At 65.2% G+C, this 15,760-nt stretch overlaps 1 protein-coding gene across 1 annotated transcript in view; it reads left to right on the top strand.

Moving 5' to 3' along the window:
• Window positions 1-15,466, top strand: part of CFAP46 (cilia and flagella associated protein 46) — a 55,565-nt gene extending 40,099 nt beyond the window's left edge. The window contains exons 40-59 of the mRNA XM_053668593.1: window positions 3,278-3,460; window positions 4,089-4,277; window positions 4,948-5,088; window positions 5,176-5,355; window positions 5,484-5,654; window positions 6,132-6,229; window positions 6,558-6,634; window positions 7,367-7,497; window positions 7,749-7,870; window positions 8,389-8,471; window positions 9,575-9,736; window positions 11,866-11,936; window positions 12,025-12,085; window positions 12,159-12,194; window positions 12,387-12,489; window positions 13,008-13,120; window positions 13,933-14,014; window positions 14,448-14,584; window positions 14,658-14,738; window positions 15,200-15,466. Of these exons, the coding sequence (XP_053524568.1) occupies window positions 3,278-3,460; window positions 4,089-4,277; window positions 4,948-5,088; window positions 5,176-5,355; window positions 5,484-5,654; window positions 6,132-6,229; window positions 6,558-6,634; window positions 7,367-7,497; window positions 7,749-7,870; window positions 8,389-8,471; window positions 9,575-9,736; window positions 11,866-11,936; window positions 12,025-12,085; window positions 12,159-12,194; window positions 12,387-12,489; window positions 13,008-13,120; window positions 13,933-14,014; window positions 14,448-14,584; window positions 14,658-14,738; window positions 15,200-15,321 (2,343 nt within the window). The 3' untranslated portion in view covers window positions 15,322-15,466. The remainder of the gene's footprint in view (window positions 1-3,277; window positions 3,461-4,088; window positions 4,278-4,947; window positions 5,089-5,175; window positions 5,356-5,483; window positions 5,655-6,131; window positions 6,230-6,557; window positions 6,635-7,366; window positions 7,498-7,748; window positions 7,871-8,388; window positions 8,472-9,574; window positions 9,737-11,865; window positions 11,937-12,024; window positions 12,086-12,158; window positions 12,195-12,386; window positions 12,490-13,007; window positions 13,121-13,932; window positions 14,015-14,447; window positions 14,585-14,657; window positions 14,739-15,199) is intronic.
• The last annotated feature ends 294 nt before the right edge of the window (window positions 15,467-15,760 follow it).

The raw sequence follows: 15,760 nt of genomic DNA, 5'->3' as shown, positions 1-15,760 counted from the left end.
CTTGGGGGAGGGGGGTGTCTCAGCTGTGAGCCCACCTCTCCCCACCCTGGGTCAGCGAGGGAGGGTCCTGACCGCCGAGCTGCCGGGAGTAAGTCAGCGGAAGGCGGGGCTCCGGAGGCTCCCGAGGGACCTGGAACCCAGCAGCCCCGTCCCTGAAAGAAGCTGAGTTTGGAGCTGCAGGTCTTTCCTCAAAGAAAGGGCCCCGTCCCGATGGCTTTGCTGGTGGGCCTGCTGCTCGGAGAAAGAGGGAGGCTGCCAGGCCGGTCGGGGGGACCCGAACGCCGCACGCAGCTCTCGGCACCCGGCTGTGCCACGGGCCCCGCGGGCAGACGCAGACTCCGAACCGTGGCGCGTCAGCAGACGGAGTCTAATAGCTCGTGTGACGTGTAGGGCAGCCGTGTCGGGTCACCCCCGGAAGAGTTTGACATTCAAATGGCGCTCCGTTTGGTTCCCCACATTTAAACAAATTTATACGTCATCTCAGCCGGTCAGAAAAAGCAGTCGATAAACTGCAACACCTACTCCTGGTTTTAAAAAGACTTAGCAAACTATTTTTAAGTATATTTTGTGGATTATGCTATTACAGTTTTCCCGATATTTTCTCTCCCCCGCCCTGCACCCCACCTCCCACCAGCAGTCCCCCCCCAGCTCAGGTCCATGGGTCGTGCATGTAAGTTCTTTGGCTTCTCCACTTCCCATACTATTTTTAACCCCCTGTCTATTTTGTGCCTTCCAATTATGCTTCTTATTCCCCATGCCTTTTCCCCCTCCCCACTGATAACCCTCCATATGATCACAGTTCTGTGATTCTGTTCCTGTTCTAGTGGTTTGCTTAGTTTTTGTTTTTGCTTTTGTTTAAGTCCAGTTGTTGATAGTTGTGAGTTTGTTGTCATTTTACTCTTCATAGTTCTTGATCTTCTGTCCCTTAAATAGTCCCTTTAACATGTCACATAATAAGGGCTGACTCTTAGCAAACTATGACCAGAAGGAAACTTCCTTGCTCCAATCAAAGGCGTCCGAGACAAGACCGGCGTTGACGCCGCCCGGCCCAGCGGTGGGCGGGGGTGCTCCCTGGGCCCGGGCCTCGGCAGGGCGAGTCCTCCTCGCACCGCCTGTACTCAGCAGTGCGGCAGCGTGCACTCCGGCCAACTCAGCCAGGCTGGAGAGGAAGTCAAAGGACCCAGTTTGGAAAGGAAGATGCGGCAACCTCTTCTCTAGCAGATAACGTGGCCTCGAATGTGGACGATCCGCCCTGGTTGCGGTGGCTCAGTGGGCTGAGCGCCAGCCTGCGAGGCAAGGGGTTGCCGGTTCAATTCCCAGGCAGGGTGCACGGTTGCGGGCTGGGGCCTCAGCGGGGGCAGGCAGGAGGTGGTCCGTTGATGTCTCTCTCCCACTCTTCCTCCCTCCTCCTCCCTCTGAAAGTAGATAAACTCAGAAAAAGAAAGAACATCCTGCGCCTTCTACAAAAGAGCGCGCTGAAGCTACTGGTACTAACAAGGGACCTTAGTAAGCTCACAGGTGTTAACTTTATGCACCTGTGCACCACGAACGACCAGACATTGAGTATTTAAAAACAATATCACTTATGGCAGCATAAAAATGAGACCTGACAAAAGCGTGAAAACTTGTACCCTGAGAACCACAAAATAACTGTGCTTATCATGTGGTTTTTAGAGGGGGGGGAGGGAGGAGGAGAGGGAGCGGAACACGAGCGTGCGAGAGACCTGGACGGGCTGCCTCTTTATGTGCCCCCACCTGGGACTGAACCCGGAGCCCAGGCATGTGCCCTGACCAGGATTCAAACCGGCGAGCTTTTACTTTGCGGGATGACCCCCAGCCCACTGAGCCACACTGGTCAGGGCACACAGGACGTTGCTGAGAAAAACTAAAGAGACCTGAGTAAACAGAAGGCTGTGTCAAGTTCACGGGTCACATGGCTTGATAGTATCAAGATGTCACTCCTCCCTTAATTGCCCGAGATCCTTCCCAAAATGACCGTCGCCTTTTCCCCAGAAGCCCGCACGGCCACTGTGGAACGTGCGTGGAATTGCTGGCACCTGACAGTGGCCAACGCAACTTTGAGAAGGGAAGACCAGGCCCAACACTACCCAATTTTAGGATTTATTATAAAACCAGGGACCGCAAGGGTGTGATTCTGGCGTAAAATCAGACACACAGACCAATGGGACTCAGCAGAGCCCCCAGAGCCAGACCCCCACAGAGCCAGAAAGCACCTTTGACAAAGACGTGAGGCCGGTCAGCGAGGAAAGCCTGGTCTCGAACCGGCGGCGCTGGGGCAGCTGGGTGTCGGACACCTAACCCGGAGCTCGCGCCCCACACCACCTGAGCCGTGGACTTGAAGTGAATCGTGGATGTACAGGTAAAACTACTAAACTTCTGGGGGAAAACACCTCTGCAACTTTAGGTTCAGCAAAGATTAACCCACGGCACCGACAGCAAATCGGGGAAGAATAAATCGATGCACTGGGCTTCTGCTCTTTGAAACAGGACTAGGAAGATGAAGACAAGTCGCAGACGGGGAGGAACCATTTGCAAATCGTGTCTCCGACAGAGGTCTCACATACACAAATCGTGAAAACCTCGCAAGAAACAGCTGAATAAAAAATGGGCATGTTTGAACTTTCTCTAAAAAAAAGCAAACAAAAACGTGGATGGTAAACAATTGTGTGAAAAGACAACAGGCTTGTTGGTGAATCAGAGAAACGCAAATTCTAAGTGTGACAGAACCTCCACTTCCTGCGTGGATGGAGGACCGGGAAGCCACGCGGCCTGCACAGCAGTGGCTGGGAAATGCGCTGCTTCTCCGAAAACCAAGTGGCCCGCTGCACCGCCAGCCACCCCTGCCCCGGAATTTGCCCCCAAGAGGGGAACACATGCATCCCCACGCAGACGTCCAGTCGTAACGAGTGGACCGGAGCCGGGTGGACGCGCAGCCTGGCCCGTCTGCTTGGCGGTTGGAGGAACACGCAGCCCTGTGACAGCTGAGCCAGACGGACTGGACGCAGGGGGTCCGCGTCACGTGCGCCCATTTCCAGAACCTCCTGGAAGCGCAGACTCAAGGAGGCCCTTCCGGAGATGGTGGGAGGGAGAGTGAGGGCATGGCTGCCGTTTTCTGTGGGGCTGTGGCTGCAAGGTGTCCCCTACAAGAGACACAGTGAGGTGTCAGGGGCGCCCCATCCAAGCGATTCCGAGGGGCTCGGAGCCTCGGCAGAAGCTCCTGGGGTTCTGACCGAGTCCCCACATGTGCCCGGCGCAGGGTGTGAACACGCCTCTGATGCGGAAGCTGGCTCGCCTCAAGCTGACCCTGGTAGAGGTGGCCCTGGACACGCTGCAGCTGGCGCGGGAGCAACCGCTGGAGCGGCAGCTGGGGCAGGGCTCCCTGGACAAGCTGCTGGCCGACTTCCTGCACAGCTCCACTGACTACACCTCCACAGGCCTGGTAACCGCCCCTGCGTGGCCTGGGCACGGCTGGGGGGGCTCTGCCGGGGGGGGGCGGCACTTGGGGGGCCAGGTTCACATGCATGCCCCCCGAGATCTCTGCCCCTGGAACCCCCACTGCCCCCCACTGAAGCTGACTGGCTGATGAAACCAGGTCCCGTCGGGACGGCTGCTGAGCCCTCTCAGCTCTCCCTTCGGTCTCGCGACTGCTCTGACGACCATGTCCACGTGTGAAAGAGCCCACGATGCGAATTGCATTTTGTTTAAAAAATAAGTTGAGTTTGCAGAACGCTCGTTCCAAAGGACACATTCTGCCATTTTAGACATTTTTAGTGCCCTGCATCAGGAATCAAGTTGACCGGACAGAACTGTGGATCAGACAGCCCTGACTCCGGGCTGTGGCTCAGGCACATCACTGAGCCCTTGGCTGAGGTCGTGCAAGCAAACGTCAGTGGCCCTCCCGTAGCCTAAACCCTGGAGACTGCTCCCAAGCTGGAGGGGCGCGTCTCAGGAGGGCCTCCTGTCCCCATTCCCAGGGTCTTGAGGGGTGGATGGGGGCACTAGAGGAAGAGGCAGGGCCTGCTGCGTCTTGGGGGCAGGGCGAGCCCCTGACGCTGTTTGCATTGCAGCAGTGGCCCACCCTGCGGCGCACCCTGGCCCACGTGGTGCTGGCCCAGCTGGGGAGCCTGCAGCCGCTGAGTGCTGGCTGCGTGGAGATCCGTGCGCGGCTGCTGGGCCTAGCGGGGAAGGCCCTGCACCTGCTGGCCCTGCGGACGGACCCGGTGCCCCCCACCTCCTACTGGCAGGAGGGCCTCCTGGTAGGTGCCCTGGCTGCTCACCAAGCCGCTGCCTGTGTTTCGGCAACGACGACAAAGCCTTCCTCCCGCACCTGGTCTCAGAACCAGCCTGCAAGTTGGCCTCAGTCTGTCCCCAGTTAGGGAGAATGGTGTGGCCGCAGCAGGGGAGAAAGGGCAAGAAGTAGTCTTGCCAGGTCTCTGGGGACAGAGGCCAGATGCAGAGAGGGGACTGCTGCAGGTCCAGGTGGATGGAGGCCCCTGCTGTGGCACCAACATGGCCCTCCCGAGAGGGGCTGTCCGGGAAACGTGTGCTCAATCCCAGGTGGCCGGGCCCAGCTCTTTCCCAGCCCTGCTTCCTCTTGCCCCTCCCTGCCATGACTCCACAGACCAGGGCTCCCGCCTCAGCCCCTAGTCCCCAGAGTAGGCGGGCGCATGGCTCACTGGCTTAGGCTGCCCAACACTGCAGAGCGCTGGTGGGGGTGGGGGTGTTGAGTCTGCAGGGCTGAAGTGAGCACAGCGCTCCGCGGAGGGACGCCTTAGCTCGAGCCGTACCCCCAGCTACTCCCCTCCGGCTGCACTTGCAGGCCACGTCCTCCTGCTACAGGCTCCTGCACAGACGCCCGACCCGCAGGCAATGCTGGGCGGGGCGCTCTTCGCCCCAAGTGCCGCTGACAGGAGGTGTGTCCCCTAGGTGGGCAAAGAGTCGAGCAGCCTCAGGTGTGTGCAGATCTTCCGGGAGAATGGGGACGGGCGGCGGCAGCGCGGCAGCAGCCACCGGGCCCTCAGGAAGGCCCCAGGAGAGCAGGAGCGCCGGCAAGGCTCCGATCTGAAGGTACCGCTGCGCCCTTCCGCCCCGCCAACCGTGCGCGCCCGCTCCGCCCTGGAGCCAGCCTGAGCCCGCGCTTGCGCCCGCCCGCAGAGGAGGAAGGCGCTGGCCCGACGGTACCTGGCCCAGGCGTCGGAGGTGCTGCTGCAGAGCCTGCAGGTCGCCCTGGGCAACGGGCTCCTGGATGTGGCGTCAGACGCCAGCCTGCAGACAGTGGAGTGTGTTGGCGTGCTGGACCCAGAGGCCGCCTGCCAGTTCCTGGCGCTGTCCCAGGTGCGGCTCCGTACTCGGGCGTCCGCGGAGGGGGGCGCCCTCGAAGAAGGAGGAGCATCCTCCAGGGCCCCCGTGAGCCCCAGCCCCACTCAACCATGCCCCGGGGACCCCTCTCGCACCTGTTCCAGAGCTGCTCCGCCTCGGAGACGATGCGGAGCGTGCTACTCGCTGCCATGGCCGACACCGGCAGCTCGCAGCCCGCGGCCCTGCTGCAGCTCCAGCGCAGGCTGAAGCTCCAGGAGCACACCTCCGCCCGCCTGCTCGCCGGCGTGGAGCAGCGGCTGGCCGCCGTATCCAAGGTGAGCGGCTGGGGAGCCCTCCAAACTCGCCCAGCGCCGCAACCTCGCAGCTCGTCTGATGAGAGAGCAGAAGCCGTGCATCCGAGCAGTCGGCTCACGCGCGTCGGCGGGCACGCAGGGAGGGCGGTGGCGGGGCGCCCTGAGTTCCTCAGATCGGTCCGTGCCCTGGGCTGTGGGGTCGACCCCCAGCCTCTGGAGGCCACGCGCCTAGGGAGAGGGGCAGGCCGGTGTGTGCGCACAAGGCTGTGCGTGGAGGCGGAGCCGCGGGCGGCAGGCAGTGCGGCTGTCGGTCCTGAGCAGGTGCGCGCCGGGCCGCAAACTCCCCGCCCCGGGACTCTGCGTGCTCTGCTGCCCCCATGTGGCGGCCTCGAGTTCTGCAGGCTGCACCCTGAGGCCCCAGCGGCCGGCCCGCGCCTGTTCAATCCCTGCGACCCGCCCCTCACCCTCCGAGCCCACGGATCCCCGTTTGTCATCCAGGCTTGGCAGAATCTCCAGGTCACGGAACAACACTTTAACCTGTTGAGTGAGGTTCCTCCCGCTTTTCGGATCCTCTTTCTGCACCACTCCCCTGACAGGTGAGTCCTGCCCGTCAGTGCGCCTGCTCCCCCCACAGCAGGCCGGCGGCGGCCAAGTGCCTCCTCCTGTCCGTGGGGCCCGGGGCGTCTGCCCGGAAGGTCGCCAGACCTGTGGGGCAGGCCCGTCAGCTTGTCCGCAGAGGAGGCAGCTGGTGGGGACCCCCGGACATTTAGCTGTGCTGGGTGGTGTGCGCACAGACCTGGTTTAACTACAGCTTGACCTGGCCACAGCGCGGTGGGGTGGGGGCTCCTGTTGGGGGTGTACGTGGGTCACAGCATCTGTATCTTTGGGGCCACCCTGGGGCCCCACCCTGCACCCCATCCGCAGGACCCAGCTGTACGGCGCTTCCTACGAGATACCCAGGCCCATCCCCGGGGCCAAAGGGAAGGCGTTCCAAGTGGGGGGTGAGTTCCTGCAGCAGGTCTTCCTGGATGCAGGGCACGCCCCTGACCTAGAGACACAAGTCCACCCCCGAAGTCTGGTTTGGGACGGCTCAGAGCAGGCCAGCCCCAGCACCCAGCATGGTGGCAGCCAGTCTGAGCTCCAGCCACAGCCACGCTGGCCCACGGTCACCACGGCTCCTCGAGAGCCGTCACACTGGTGGCGGGACCCGCTGTCCTTCTTCAGTGGACACCCCGCTTCCCCCTCGTGCCCAGGCCCCTAATTCTGCCTGCGCCTTGCTCAGCACCTGCCGGAGGCTCCGGGACCCCAGAACTACTGTCTCCTCAGGACCTTCAGCTGTTTGCACCTGAAACTCATCCCCAGGGACCTTGGGTTCTGTCCTCGGCCAGGACCGGAGCCTTGGGGCAGCCCCCCGCCCCTGGTCCCAGAGGACTGGCCCCTTGCAGCGTCTGCAGCCTCGGCCCATTTCAAATGCCGAGTTTCTGTTTTCTCTTCTTTTCCCAGCCATCCAGGACCCCTGCCCTCCCGGCCCACCCTCCCGCCTGATGGGGCTGGTCCCCCCACCCTGGGCCTGGCCAGGCTCCCAGGCTGTCCGCAGGGTTGGCCTCCCGGGGGGCAAGCCTGGTGGGGAAGCCCTGTGCCCGCAGTCTGCTAGTGAATCCCGAGGCTTCACGCACCAGGGTATGTCCGTGAGGCCATCAACCAGGAGACAGTGGTGTTGTCCGACTCTACAGGCTTCTACAAGGCAGCCCGAGTGGCCGTGAGCCCTGACACCTTCTCTGGCCTGCTGGCCAGCGCCCAGCAGTTCTGGGAGCAGACCCAGGCGGAAGTGGGCCGTGAGGCCATGGCCCTTAAACCCGGCCTGGTGAGGCTTCAGGCCCGCAGCCCTGCTGTCGGGAAGGCAGGGCGGGGAAAGCCGGGTGAGGGGCGCCGGCCCACAGGACCCCAGGCCCTGCTGGACTCCCAGGCCGGCCTCCCTGCTAGACCAGGCAGGCGGGTGTGCTGCCCAGCTGGGCCCTGGACACCGGCTGTTTCCAGGAGGAGCCTTTCCCTGCGGGGTCTCCACATGGTGGGGTCCCTGGCACCCTCTGATCGCGGGCTGTCTGGGTTGGACAGGAAGCAGGCGGTGTGCACCCCGAGATGCAGGGGAGCCTTCTCCCAAGACTCGGCGACGTGCTGGCGGCCACCGAGGAGTACCTGCGCCCGCTGCTCCCACTGCTCCGAGGCTCCGAGGCCAGGTCCCTGTGCTGGGCTGTTTCTCCCGTTTAGGGGCCAGAGCTCTGCACGCCCCAGGGAGCCCAGTGACGGGTGGGGGAGGGAGGGAGGCCCTGGCCCGAGCGGGAGTGCACACAGCCTGTTGGTGCGCATGCACCTGCGAACGCCAGCCTGCGTCTGCCATTGGGAAGTCCTGCTTCTGCCTACAGTCTTTCTGAACCCCCACCTCTCAGGCCCCTCTGGTAGTCTGTGGGGGTGGAGGGCAGCAGGGGGAAAGGCTGGCCCTTTGATGTATTTCTGGGAGCCAAGCAGGCAGAGGGGTTGGGCCTGGGACTTCCTGGACTGGCCCGTTGGTCAGTGAGGGACCTGAGCCCGTTGGCTGGCGCCGTGCCAGAGGCTGGTCTCCGAATGGGAGCAGAGAGGCAGGTCTGCAGCGCTCACTGTGCTAATGGGCAACGGTCCAAAGCGATGGGCTTGAGGTTGCTGGTTTGTGTGATGTTTGTGTATTTTTAATATCTGCTTGTGTGCCTTTGACATTCAGAATACAGATTCCCGTGGCCACTATGGATCTGGGGAAACCAAAGGGCAAAGACAAGGATCGGAAGCTGTCCCTGTCGCCCCAGGGTGAGTGACCGCTACGGGGAGGCAGCTGGGCCGGAGCCATGAGAGCGCCCTGGTCCCTGATGGAGCAGGAGCTGAGCTGGGACTCGCCCGGACCCCTGACCCCTGATTGCCGAGGGGCACCAGGAACAGGCTCTGGGGACTGCGGGCCGAGCTTCTCTGGGGTGCCGAGTGCCACTGGTGCCTGGGAAGGTCCCAGAAGGGGGTGTCCCCGCCACTTCCAGTCACAGCCCGCATGCAGAGGTCAGCTCCTGGACAGCCCAGTGACTGGTGGCCGTCACAGACGGGAAGCGGCATGAGGCGTGGGCTAATCCCTCCTGGGGCCTGACTTCACAAACGGCTCTTTTTAAAGGCTTTTCAATTATCCGCTGTTCTCCCTGGCAAAAGCTTGGTGAGTGGAGGGAAACGCCCAGTCGCTCTGTCAGAGAACTTTGGCTCCTGAAAGTGCTGGGCAGTGCCCTCCTCGACTGAGTGCTCAGAGCCGAGGCCCTGGGTGCCCACAGGGGCCCGTGCACCAGGCAGAGGGTGGTGGCCCAAGAAGACAAGTCACGCTTCCCACGCCTGTGCGGAGGCCAGGGTGTGACTTCCCGAGGTCACCTTTGTATGGAGGTTCTGCCCTGAAAGGTCCTGGGACCCAGATGGGCGCAGCTGTGCTCGGGGCCCGGAGGGCTGAGGTCGCCTGGTCCATGCTGTGCAGTGTGTGCTGGGAGGAGCGGGTGTCCCCTAACGGGAAGCAGGGGTCCCCGCTGGGCCCTCCGAGGACACCTGGTCACCTGGAGAAGCCCTTCCTCTGAAAGATCCTCTCAGGGCCGTCCCCAGGGCCTGTGACCCCTCCGAGGCCCCTGGGGAGGAGGGGCTTGTGCAGGGAAGGCGGCTCCCAGGTCAGACGGAGCCGAGTCACTCCAGGGCCTGCCTCAGGGAGGGGCCGCCCACGCCGGGGCTGCCTCAGAGCCACCCAGGACCCCGGTCCCGGGACGGGGCCTGTTGACACCTCCACACCAGGGTCTTGGGCACGTCCTGGGGCCAGACAGCCGATGGCGGCCGGGTGGGCCGTGCCGCAGCGGGTATCCGGCCCTGGCCCGCAGCTGCCGCTCCCCCGCCCGCAGCCCTGCCCGAGGCCGCCGACACCGTGGTCCTCCTGGTGGACAGGCCCCTCCTGGAGCTGCCCCTGGAGGGCCTGTCGGCCTTCAGGGAAGGCTCGGTCTCCGCCCTGTCGCGGGACTTCTCCCTCCAGATGCTGTGCAACCGTCTGCGCCGGGACGAGGCAGGTGAGAGGCTGACTGCGCGTCGTGGGATGGGACTGCCTGTGTCTGTGGTACGAGACCGGGGCCCGAGGTCGAAAGCAGTGACGAGGAAGGTGCAGGCGGAGGGGGGTGTGTGTCCAGGGCTCCGCCGGGAATGTTCTGGCCTCACAAACCTGTGTGGCCAGGCCCGGGTGGCCCCCCAGCTGGGGCTGGGTGTGCGGGCGAGCGGCCCGTGGGGGTTGGGTCCACGCCGGGCATGGCGCCCACACGAACACTGCACCTGGTACGTGCTGAGTCAAAGTGAATTTACCCTTCCGCCCAAAACGGAAAAACCCAGGCAAGATACGTGAAATAGTAGTTTTCAGGGGTTGAGGACCAGGCGGCGGGGACCACGGTCCCTGGGGGAGGGGCCAGGCAAAGCCTCACGATCCCCCCGGCGAGGGCCTGCGGGCCCACAGGGGCAAGGTCTGCAGGGGGTTCCTGCATCTTCAGCTGGGAGCTGGGCAGTACAGGGTGTGAGGAACCCCCCACAGCCAAGGACAGAGCCGTCCAGGGCAGTGGACGCAGGCCCGGTTGCACATTCAGGGTTCCAGCGGGAGGGGGAGCGTTAGAACCCACGAGTCTCAGGTGCGGCGGCTGGAGGCACATCCCGTAATAGAGAGACTGGGCTGCAGGCGACCTGCCTGTCCCCGGGTGGCTGAGCCTTGTCCCAAAGAACACTCGGAGCACACACGGGAATGACAGCCTCAGCTCCCAACAGGGAGAAATTCAAAACAGCCGACAGTCCACGCACAGCGACCAGCACAAGAAAAAGTGGAGAACCGTGACCCCCGAGTGGCCCCAGCGAGCAGCCCGGGTGGGGCAGCGGCCAGTTCCCCACTTTCGGTGAAGCTCACCCCACGGACCCGGGAGACGAAAGGGACCCAAACATGAGAAAGAGAGAGAACTGCCCTGGGGACCGGGCAGGCGGTCGGGGACACGTTGGCGGAATGAAGACTTCCTCAGAGACGGGACCGTCCGCCCGGAGGCCCGGCTGCGAGGCTGTTCCTCAGGCAGAAAAACTGGCGCGAGGGAACCACGAGGGAGGGCAGGCAGACGTTCACAACGGTCCTTTCTAGAAATCTCCTTAGAAGACTCGCAGTTTGGGGCAAAAAAAATAGCAGTGTGTTGTGGGGTTTACGGTGCGTGGACGGAACCGGCCGGCGGCGTGATCGGTCGGGGGGGGGGGCGCGGGGTCGGGAGTCACCGGGCTGCGCGCCCTGGTGCCGCACCCTGAGGGCGGGGACTGAGACCTCCAAGGAGGAACAGACGCCGCAGCAGGTGACGCGAGTCGAGTCGTGGAAAGGACTCGTCAATCCAACAAAGGCGGGAACAGAGGGCGAGGGGACAAAGGTCGGACGGACAGACGCAGAGGGAGCGGCAGCTTCCAACCAAGTTCCGTCGGCCGGGGGACCCCCAGTCGCGGGCAGAGACCCGCTGTGTGGGCGCCGTACGGAGACCCGTTTAAACCAGGGGACAGTGATGGGGTTTGGTCACGGGCGGAAAAGACAGGCCACACATCCGGTCCCCTGCAGGGCTGCCTCTGTGCGTGTCCCCAGCAAAGGGTCTCCCCCTTGAAACATCCATGTTGGAAAAGGACTCGGCTGGCAGCGCTGTCAGCAAGCGTCGATTAGGGAGTTAGAGCAGAGTGTCCCAGAGCACTCGGGGACGGGCTACCGTAAGTGCCTGAGCCCTCACAGAAGAGACACGGAGGCAAAAGTGGCTGAAAGAACAGTTGGGATGAGGTGGCGAACCGCACCTCAGTGCCTCCAACGCGAGGGACAGACGGCAGCTCGTGGGGCCCTGCAGCCGGGGACAGCGAGGGGCCGCCCAGCGCAGGGCAGGCAGGTCGCTGGACGGGCCCGGGGCCCAGGCCCCACCCGGCTGGGAGCCTTGACATGTGAGATGCTCCTGTCGTTTGGACGTCAGAGAACTGAGAGCGAACGGCCCTCCCCATCCTGGCTCCTCGCTGAGGTGCAGCCCACGGGAGGTCAGAGCAACCCTCTCAGACGGCGCGGCGAGCGGCGGGTGCCCCTCTGCGGACAGCTGCCACGGCGCCCTGTGCCGGCCCTCTTCCTCCACGGTGGCACCTCTTCTTTCTTTGTCTCCAACAGACAGCACAGGGACAAAGGACGCGAAAGGCAAAGAGTTCAAGAAGCGAGGCCCTGCGAAGAGGGGCCAGAAGGTGGGTGGGCGAGGCCCCAGCAGCCGAGGGCCGAGGGCCTGGGACCACGGGAGGCGGGCCCCCGACCGTTCGTCGTCTGCCGCCGCAGGGCACCGCGCCCCGGGCCATCCCCTCCAGCTGCATCACCGTGGACTCAGACAATTTCAAGTGTATCCTTTGTGGGCCCCGCCCGCCGCCCCCGACCCAGGCCGGACGTGCTGGTTCTCCTTAACCCCGGCCCAGTCACCGTGGACCCCCACGAGGAGGCCCAGGGCCCAGGTGAGTGGGCCAGCTCGGGCGCCGACTCCTGCAGGAAGTCCCGTGACGGTGGGGCCTCCCAGGGCGCGGGCGCCGCCCACCCCCACCGGCCTCTCTGCGCTCCCGGTGTCCGGCTCCGTGGCCCATCAGTCTCCCCGAGGCGGGGGGAGACCCCGCCACCACACGTGCGTCCTCATTCCGTTCCCCTTGCAGAGACGCTGACTCCTGTCTCCGTGACCCGGGAGATTCTGGAGAAGTTCAAAGACACCTTCACCGCACGCTGGTCGGGGCACCTGGGCAAAAAGCCCTTCCCCAGGTGCGCCTGGGCCCGGGGGGCCACGCGTGGCAGGGACGGCGGGTGTCCCCCGCGAGGGGGCTGCTGCCCTCAGTCTCCTCCGGCCTCCCTCCCCACCTGCCCCTCCCGCCTGAACCCCCGTTCTGCCTGGTGACCCCGGCCTGTGTCCCCCACACACCGGCCTCCGAGGTGCCCGGGTCAGGGTGTCCTCGTCCTCGTCCGCCATTCACAGAGGAGGCCCCGGGCGCCCGGGCCGGCACTGCCCAGGGTCCTGCGGCCAGACCAGCGGGCCTGCCCTGTGCTGCCCTTGGGGCCTGGGCCTGCCGGGGTCGGGTGTCCGTTTAGCACGTCCCAGAGACAGAGCCTAGCGGGCAGGGTCCCTTCCAGGGAGAGCGGACGGGGGCAGGGACCACGTAGGGGTGTTCTCTCTGAGGGCGTGTCCTGAGCGTGCGTCACCCTGAGGACATCAGGGCCCACTCGGTCCTCCACCTGTCCTCCCGCACCTGCCTGCCCCGCCCACCGAGCCCCCTCCCTACCAGCCAGGCCCAGTGGGAGCAGGCCCTGGGCAGCTGTGCGGGCTTCTTCTTCTACGGGATGGAGCGCTTCCTGTCGCACCTGTCGGTGGAGCGGCTGGCTGCCATGAACCTACACGGTGAGCGGGGCCTCTCGGTGGCCGGCAACCTTGTGGTCATCAGAGCAGGGATCTCCCTCAGGAGTCGGCCGCCAGACGCGGGTGCGGCAGGGCCAAGGGACAGCCTCTCACCCCCCGCCACCTCCCAGATGCCCCGGTGCAGACTCCAGGCCCCGTGGACCAGCCAGGGCTGCGGTTGGGGCGTCCCCCACTCGGCCGGCAGAGGCCAGGGAGGCGGGGTTGTGTACACAGGGTGATGGCCACCACCCCTCCCCACTGGTCCCTTCATCCGAATTTCTGGGCATAGAGGAGGCCCTGCCCCCACCAGGACACCATGCAGGTGGCTGGCAGCATCTGCGGGGGCCCCAAGGGTGCCCTCCTCTGTGAAGTGGGACGGCCAGCAAAGCCCAGGAACGGTGCCAGGTCATAGGCGCCGCGGGGCAGCGGCGCGGCCGGGTTTCCGCTGTGCCCCCCAAGGCCCCTCTGCGGACAGCTGGCGGGGGTGCCAAAGTCCAGCTGGCCAAGCCCCCGTGGGGAGTGGGGTGCCCTGCACGCCCACGATGACTTGCATCCTGGGCACTGGCCCCTGTGTCCGTGGTCGCTGGGGGCCAAGGAGACGCCCAGGCTGCTGTGGCGTGCTGGGAGCAAGACTCCTCACGGGGCGGCCATGCTGTGGCCCCGTTGCACGGGGCAGCTGTCCGGGGTGTGGGGCTCAGGGCAGGACGGATGTCCCCGAGTGCCTGTGCAGCTGGCGGGTCCCAGGAAAGGGTCTGCAGATAAAGCCCGAGCTGCAGACAGACTGGGCTGCGTCTCTGGCCCACTGTGTCCCACAGACTGCCAGCTGATGGTCCTGCTGGACCTGAGCCGGTCCCATGAGAGCCTGCGGCGGACCATGGAGTCCTCGGAGCACAAGAGGTGCCCAGCAGCCCACGCTGGGCTGTGGGGGCGGGGGGTAGGAGCGATGGGCGGGCCCCCTGGGCAGTGGCGGCAGAGCCCCTGCTGACAGTGGGCAGGGCCCGAGGAGGGGCTGGGCCTCCACGACCTGCCCCCACCCACCCTGCAGCCCGCACATCCCCCCCGTGGCCTCGCCGCCCAGGGCATGACCGGGAGTGGGGCCGGCAGCAGGGTGGGGGCAGGGCACGCACCCCCCGGGCCTCGGTGGGTGGCTCTGACGGTGGAGCAGGGACCCCCTTGTGGTGGGGAGGGCCCTGAAGTGCCCTTGCTGGGGAAGCTCCTGACGTCCAGGGCGATGATTTAAGGGCTCTCAGTCCAGCCGCCGTCCCAGCCCCGGTGCCACCTGGGCTGAGCGCGGCGTGGGCTCTGTCCCACGGAGCCCCGTCCCCGGCAGCGCCCGGGAAACGTCCGTGGAAGCGCCCATCGAGGCCGCCGTCCTGCTGAGCCTGGCGGGGGTCCGAAGCGTCCTGGCCAACCAGTGGTGGACGCCCCTGCAGGACAACGCGCTGCGGGCCCGAATCCTGTGGGAGAGTGAGTGACACCCTGGGGCCCCCTGACGCCCACTGGGGGTCCCTGCCCATCTGAGGTGGAGCTTCCCCCCCAGATCTGCTGACTGTCGGTAAGCCGGTTGGGAAAGCGGTCCGTCTCCTCCAGACGATGGAAGCGGAGGAAGTGGTCGGCTACGGTAAGGAGAGGCCGTCCCCGTCCCTGTGCAGGAGGACGAGCCGCAGGGGGAGGGGCGGTGAGTGAATGAGTGAGTGAACCTGTGGGGGAACGTGAGCGAACCGGCTGCACCAGGTTCCCGGGTCCTGGGGACCAAAACAGCGGACGGGGGGACGCGGGAACCTCCGGCTTTGCTGGGGAAGAGCAGCCAGCAGGTGGCAGTTCTGGGGCAGAGGAGGGCACCTGCGCCCCACTGTGGTGCAGTGTGGGCACTGTCACATGAAGGGACCAGAATGGGGTGGCAGCTGGCTGGCAACGGGAGGAGGCCCTGAGCTCACGGAAGCCCCCGGCTTCCGCGTCCCCAGCTGTGAGGGACCACAGCAGCGTCCACCCGGGGGCACCCTCCTCCTGCCCACCCAGGCAGGCAGCCGTGGCTGGGGCCCCAGCCGTGCAGCCGGCTGAGCCTGCCGTCCCCTCCCTCAGATGAGGCTCTGCAGACCTCCAAGGACAGGGTGCCGCCCCGCCGAGCGCCGGGTGGCCCCGACTGGCTGTCCGTCAGCCTCAACCTGGTGCTGTACGGGCTGCCGCACCAGGCCATCGTGTGACCCTGGCTGTTCGCCCCTGGGGCGCCCTTCTCCGGGGGCCTCCCGCTGAGCGGGCTGCCCCCGCCTCCCCCCATCACCGTAGACCCTCTCGGGGGGGCTGCCTGCTCTGCAGCCCCCCTGCACGTGGGACCATCAGGGAAGGGGCCAGGCGGACGGGTGGTGTGAGGGCCACACCAGGGGCGGACCCCTGCTGCCTGGACCTCGGGTGCACCTTCCCCCTGGGCCGGCTGAGGGGTGGTCTCTACCTCCCACAAGCCCCTGGAGGGGGTGAGCTGAGTCCCAGACGGGAAGCCCTGCTGGGCTCCTTTGCGTCCTGTGTGAGCCCTTCAATAAACGATGTGTCCCAGCCTCTGACCTCTGCGTGTGGTTTCTGGGGCCAAGATGCTCAGGAGGCGTGGCCTGGGCACAGCTCTGGGGCCTGGGAGCCGTGACACTGGCG

The sequence above is a fragment of the Artibeus jamaicensis genome, unplaced genomic scaffold (genome assembly GCF_021234435.1).
Source record: "Artibeus jamaicensis isolate MK-2021 breed Jamaican fruit bat unplaced genomic scaffold, CSHL_Jam_final contig_490, whole genome shotgun sequence".
In the NCBI taxonomy this organism is placed as follows: Eukaryota; Metazoa; Chordata; class Mammalia; order Chiroptera; family Phyllostomidae; genus Artibeus; species Artibeus jamaicensis.
Note: the sequence above shows the minus strand (reverse complement) of the source record. Positions and strands in the feature narration are given on the sequence as shown.